This window comes from Sinocyclocheilus grahami, unplaced genomic scaffold (assembly GCF_001515645.1).
Source record: "Sinocyclocheilus grahami isolate Dianchi unplaced genomic scaffold, SAMN03320097.WGS_v1.1 scaffold535.1, whole genome shotgun sequence".
Lineage (NCBI taxonomy): Eukaryota > Metazoa > Chordata > Actinopteri > Cypriniformes > Cyprinidae > Sinocyclocheilus > Sinocyclocheilus grahami.
Window position 1 is genome coordinate 963,340 of NW_015505714.1, and position 6,683 is coordinate 970,022.

The following is a 6,683-nucleotide window of genomic DNA, read 5'->3' on the forward strand; positions in this document are numbered from 1 at the left end:
GTAAGAGTGGAGCAGAAAGTATCAGTAGCACGGTTAAAATCAAGAGATGATAACTGTTCAGGGGAAGGAAGCAAAGATGAAACCATAGCAGATAGCCAGGAGGGTGAGAGAGAGCGTTACTTCGAAAAGTGACCATCTGAGGTGTGCATTGGAGTAACCAGCACATGATCAGTGGAGCAGTGTCGTGTGTAAATAAGGTCCAGTTGGTTGCCTGATTTGTGAGTAGCCGTAGTTAATACTCGCTTGAGATCAAAAGAAGCCTGCAGCCTGAGGTTTATCTAGGTGGATGTTGAAGTTTCCAAGCATAACCAGGGGAGTACCATCCTCAGGAAAGTTTGAGAGCAGCACATCTAATTCTTCCACAAAGTGCTATACATATTTGTATAGCACTTTTCACGATACAAAGCAACTTAACAGAAAATGAAAGTTTCTACATTATATTTAGGAGTAGCATATCAGTGATGACTATGTCAAGGTGATGTCCCTAAATGTACAGTAAAAATCATGCAGTTAGTTAATGACATGTATTCAAACAAACGGTGAACATTATTAACAGCAATGATTATATGTTGCAATCAAACTTATAGCAAAATTGGACTCCTCTCTTATCAAGTCCACCCCATCTTGCCATATTCACACCTCTTCATGTATTAACAGTAAATGTATTCATTGTCTCATGAAAAACATCTAAACTGGTCTTGCCTGCTTTTGTGCACAAACAAGATGTGTGACCAATCAGAAGTTCTCTGTTATCTTCCGAGTCATTCTACAATTGCAGTGGCAGATAAGGTCACTCACTTAGATGACAAAATGTAGAACTGCAATATACACAATTCCATAACTGCTCTATTTCTTGATTATTTTATTATTCTGTTTTATTTTATTATTTGTTTTCTATTTTATTTTGTGGTGAAAGCTAAAATTGCAATCTTCACAATTCCATAATTGCTCCATAACGTTGTTGTATCTTCTTTTATTAATAAGGAAAATTGAGGAAAAGATTCTTCCTATCTTGTATGAAAAAACATTTTTACATTTTTCTGACTGTTACTTGAAATAGTTTCTATGACCTTATAACGGTAATAATTGTAATTAACTCTCTTAAGAACATGAAAATGTTGATGTTATTTGTCCACAATGCAACTGAGTAGAGGCACTTTTCTAGCTGAAAATGAGCAATAATGTAGCAAAAAGTGTTTTAATGTCAGTTGTGTTACTGCAATACAAAAACACCATGTTTATGTTTAAAAAAAGAGTAGACAGATCGACTAAACAGACTGTTTATTGAAAAATCTATGAAAAATATCTGAAGGGTTATTTTGAATGGTCAGTGGTTAAGCAATGTATGATATATTTTTGTAAAATATGGAGAAATAAGTGAAATTAAGATCAATGGGAGCACTTTCGTTATCTTGAAAATCAACTAAACCATATGATTGTCAGTGCTGGACCTACTCACTCCCATTTCTTTAATTAGGAGCAATACTACCTTCAAAATAGCATGGCGGCTAATAGTAATTGAAAAAAAATAAAGTAAAATTTTATTAAAAGAGTTAAAGTTTTAGATGAAAATGTTGCCAAAATTATAGTACATTCCGCTATATCAGTAAAACTTGAACAGGAAGAGATGAAATACTTATAGTTGTCTGAAATTCTTTTTGCCTTAGATGTGATGCTAGCATTGCTAAATTGTCATCAGACGTTAGTGCTGAATGGCTGGACATCCTGAAACTACAGCAGGAAGTGAGCGAGTTACACTCTGGCCTGGAACTGAAGCTGAAAGACATGGAGCTCAAGGTGAGACATTGCTCAAATATATTCACGCAAAGGCATTCATTTTAAAATCAACACTGTACAAAAACAGCAGAGACATTTATTACACAGTCTGTGCTCCATGTTATTTTCATGCACGGTTTTACTTTTACTTCAAAAAATTCCATAGTATCAAGATGCATGTCAAAGAACATAGTATCACCATGATAAATGTTTAAAATAAAATACCATGGTTCTTTCTGGTATTGGCATGTCTGCATTTGTTTTCCTTTATTAGGCATACACAAATAAACATTGTGACCAAGCCAGTATGTGCATTAGATATGAAATTGCGTCAGCCTTGACCTTTCTTCCATTGGGGAAACTGCAGCGTTGTCATCCAAATAAACTGGAGTCCCTGCATGGTGACTGTGTGGGGAGTAACCGTAAATCACAGTGATTGCAGTGCATTAGCTCTGGGGAGTGGGCACCACACACCATAACGGTAATTGAAAATGAAAGGGGACGAGGACAGCCGGAGCTTTTGTGTGTCAAATACACATGGGAACACTAGCTTGCCATGCACACTGATGTCAAAACATGCCAATACACATTAATTTTACATTTTTATGTGATATGTATTTGTTTCTTTAAATAATAACTGGTTTAGGAATGCTACATTTGGGGATAACCTTTCCAAGGCTATTTAAGCAGCTCGATTTGATACAGTTTGGAACTAGAAGGACAATAAAAACTATGTGAAGTGAGTGTGATGTCAGCTGCATTTTATTTTGTCTTGTAATCTGCCAGCTGTCTCAGGATGTAGGAAAACTAGAGATGTCACTGTCAGAGAAGCTAATTTCTCAGAGGAACACTACTGGAGATTTACAGAAGGAGATACAATGACTGGATCTGAAGTAAGAGCAATTAAAGCCTCTTCTAAGTATAGTCATTGATTGGTTTACATGTACATTCTCAGAAATAAAGTAGTCCTACAAAAGCTGCCACTGGGGCAGTATCATTTCAAAAGGTACACCTTTGTACCATATTTACCCCAGTGCTTATTAGTACATATTAATACCTAAAGTGTGCATATTAGTACCCTTTGAAAGGATCCACCTCAATGACAGCTTTTATATCTTTATTTTTTGAGAGTATAATATTCATTCAGGAATGAAACTAGACTGTCTTTATGAGTCATTGAATTATTCACTTAACCAATGTTGGTAATGCCAAACACCATTCACAGTGAATATGTAATACAAATTTTATTCTAATTGATCGACATTAAAAATACAATAGTTTTAGTAAAACAAATATTATATATATATATAGAGAGAGAGAGAGAGAGAGAGAGCTTTGAACTGGTGCAAATTCTGAATAGTAAATAAATAAATAAAGTTTTACACAAAATATTACATAAAATATATTCAGTATATTGACTAAAACATCTTCTGGAGCATTTTGAAAAAAAAAACTACTTTTGTGACTTGAAAAAGGACAGGGAATCAATTGTTAATTTATTTGTATTCATGCGGTACAAAGATGTTTTTGATATGGAAAGTGTCATTAAGAAGAAATTAAATATTGTTTTGCAGCTGACATACTGTAAAAATATCCTTCAAATGGAATGTTATTAGGCTTTTTTGTACTCTGGCACCCCTTCTTGTATATTTTTGTATTTTTTTTTGTATTTACCAATAAAAGATAATATAAAGAGAAGAGAAAAAGAAAAGGCCAAACTCCATTGGTTCTTGCATGTGACATGCCAAGTTGGAATATACTGAAGCGTGAATTTAATTTTTAATTAATTAATTTATTCATTTTACTTGGCAGACATGTTTTCAAAGTGATTTGGGCTGCTGGACTGCTGATATTTAGTTGATAAAAGAAACAATAATCAGACCTGTAATCACCTGAAATCTATTCTAGGCCTCTAGTTTTTTCTAATAAAATTTCAACTGTGAAGGGCACTAGTGAAGGGACTTGACAGCTCTGACATCACTTATTGCGTTACTTTCCCACAGGCCAATTCTATCGAATCTGCTGTCAGGAGGATTTGTTCTATTGAGACTGATGTAAATAGAAAACTTGAGAAGCGCCTGGTGTTTTGGCACCAAATGGCTCCTAGGGGAACCAGTGACTCACCAAATATGCCTCCAAATAGTGCAGTCTATGTGCTGCCACACGGGCATCATGGCATGTGCAAGGTGATGCTCTCCATCTCTGTGACAATATTAGCTCCTGACTGCATTGTGGAGCACAGATGGCAGCTTCAGCACGCTGAAATGGAGTCTTGCCCGTGATCCCAGTGGAAGGCGTATTTTCATGATGTGACAGAATCAAAGCAATTGGCTGGCTATGTTTGGGCTGTTATGTAATAGTGGTGAGTCAAGATAGCTTACAGTGACTCATGAAGAGAAGCATATGGGCCAAAGAAAAATAAACACATTGAGAAAGAAGCTGGGAACTATAGCATGAGCCCAAATGTGATAGTGATGTCTATTAGACACAGTTTAACCTTTATTAAAGGATAAAGGTCTACCTAAAGGTCAGGCTAGTTGACACATGTTTTACTTCAATTAATATTCCTCAGTGTTGAGTTATTTTTGAAAGTCAGTTTATGTATAAGCACATGCCATTATAGTTTTGGCCACAATAAAAAGGCCTTTGAACATTTCCACCACACTTTGAAACAGTTATGAAATGGCAAACACTGAAGAAGCAACATACATTATCATACTATTGCTTGGTATTGCTTTGTTTTGTAGAATTTAAACTACAAAAAGACGCCTTGACCTGACCTGACAATAAACATAGGATGTTGGAATTTATTTTATATCATAGCTTTGCCATAACAAAACCAAGAGTCTATTAATACATTATAAATATCACAATATCTTAATGACATTAGTTAACACAAGTGTAGTATGTAATGTGGCATGTATGTGTGTATATTTATGCAGGATCTCTAGTGGTCTGAGGGAGGTGGAGGAGCAAACAGCGAGACTGAGGAAGTGGGCAGAGAAGCAGATGAAAACCACAGTTCAATCACACACACTGCTGCAGGACAGAGTGGTAAATGTGTGAATGCCTCTTTCTGAGTAAATATAACAAGTGAGCTACACCAGAGTGAAATTTCACAGTGGTATATATATGTTTGTGTATATATATGTTTGTGGCCTCAAATTACAATTGAAAGGCCTTTGTAGAGAGCACACCTACTGATAAATTATGCATATAATTAAATTAATTAATAATATATAACTTTATATATACAGTATATAGTTAAGTGATTAAACTCTTGATGTCATTTGCATCACATAATTTACATGACACAAGCTAATTGGCCTCTGCTGATTCTGTAGCCATCGAGCTTTCTCGCTCAGCATTTAAATAGTCTGGTTCAGTGTTTGCTGTAAACTGGATTTGCAGTGCGCTATTAGAAACCCTCCACCTCCCCCAGCTCCACCTGTCTAGATCTGCTAAGTTAATTATTTTTGCCTATTCATGCAGCAGCATATCTTACATGCTCATAGCAGCATGTTTGTGTATCTTTTAGCAGTAGCAAGCAGTGTCTGCACCAGCAGTGCGTGTAGCAAATCTAGTCTGGCAATACCACATACATTTACATTGTCGTATCCAATAACATGTTAAAACTATATGTATACATCTTGTACAAAATATGTACTTAGGTTGAAGTGGAAAGCAAGCTAAAGGAGAACACGGCTCTTCTCTCTGGCCATCTGGAGAGGTTGGAGGCAGTTGGAGAAGGTGTGATCACCTGACAGGACCAAGCGGTCAGAGAACAAACTCAACAGCAAGAGCAGCACTTTGGAGCAGTGCTTCAGAGAAGAACTAGAGCAGATGAGGAGGAAGTACCAGTCAGGCGAGACTTACATGAGGATGACATAACCATAAATGCACAATAAACCCTTTAGAACATCTCAACTCCAACCTGTTAACTACCATTCAAAAGTTTGTACCCCAAACGTTTTAACTTAATGGATATGGAAAGCTAAAGTATAACATAGAACTTTTTACTCCATCATATTTGGTGCCTCTCTACCCACACCTCAGCATCAACAAATCATTGCAAGCCTGACCAATGAACTAGCACTTTAGCTGTTATGATGTCATTTCTTAACAACAGATTGGAAAGATTATGTTCTAGCTGCCTGACACGCAATACTAGCCTAAATGAGTGGCCCAATTTATCTCTCCTGAAGCTGTTTTTGCAGGCTGTTTGCTTGGAAAATTAATGTGCAAATAGGAAGCATGGCTCAAATTGGGAGTAAATCAGTCTTTTGGTATCATTTGAAGCTTAATGTTCAGGCAAGCCTGCTTGGTATCTTCCACCCTAGCAGATTTGACATTTATTAGTTTATCTATATTTCCTTCCAACTGCTCAATTTCGAAATGTTATGGATTGACAGAATATGCCGTTTTCCAGGCATCCAGTACAAAAGACCAAATCAACCTCAATAAACAAACCCATCAAAGAAAACATGTTCACTGTAACAGCTTCAGCTTTAAGACGTAGGCTACTGTACAGTACTACATGACTTTCACTCTCAAATTCTGAGATTCCTGTGACGGACCGAAGGCGGTTGATGCATTATATGAGACATCTAACACACACTTCTGCCACAGAGTCAATGCTCCCACAGCTTTCTGAAGGTGATCTCCTCCATTATATTTGCTAGGGTTCCAGGTGGTTCATGATGCCATTGCGTCTTTGAGACACATCGGCGACACCAAAGCCAAGCTGGACAAAGGAGAGCTGCAACGAGACATTAGACAGATCCAGAGAAACATGATAGCACTGAAGGTCTAAAATTCTTTTAGAAGACATATACACAGATACAACCTGTGTGAGAACACAAAGTATGATTCATCAGAATGTGGGCAGATGGACAATATAATCAAAT

At 36.7% G+C, this 6,683-nt stretch overlaps 1 protein-coding gene across 1 annotated transcript in view; it reads left to right on the forward strand.

The window, feature by feature from the left end:
- The window catches only part of fam81b (family with sequence similarity 81 member B), a 9,242-nt gene extending 2,653 nt beyond the window's left edge, over positions 1 to 6,589 (forward strand). Inside the window, 6 exon segments of the mRNA XM_016238276.1 lie at positions 1,668 to 1,797; positions 2,563 to 2,669; positions 4,719 to 4,830; positions 5,448 to 5,515; positions 5,517 to 5,641; positions 6,459 to 6,589. Coding sequence (XP_016093762.1) covers positions 1,668 to 1,797; positions 2,563 to 2,669; positions 4,719 to 4,830; positions 5,448 to 5,515; positions 5,517 to 5,641; positions 6,459 to 6,589 — 673 coding nt within the window.
- The last annotated feature ends 94 nt before the right edge of the window (positions 6,590 to 6,683 follow it).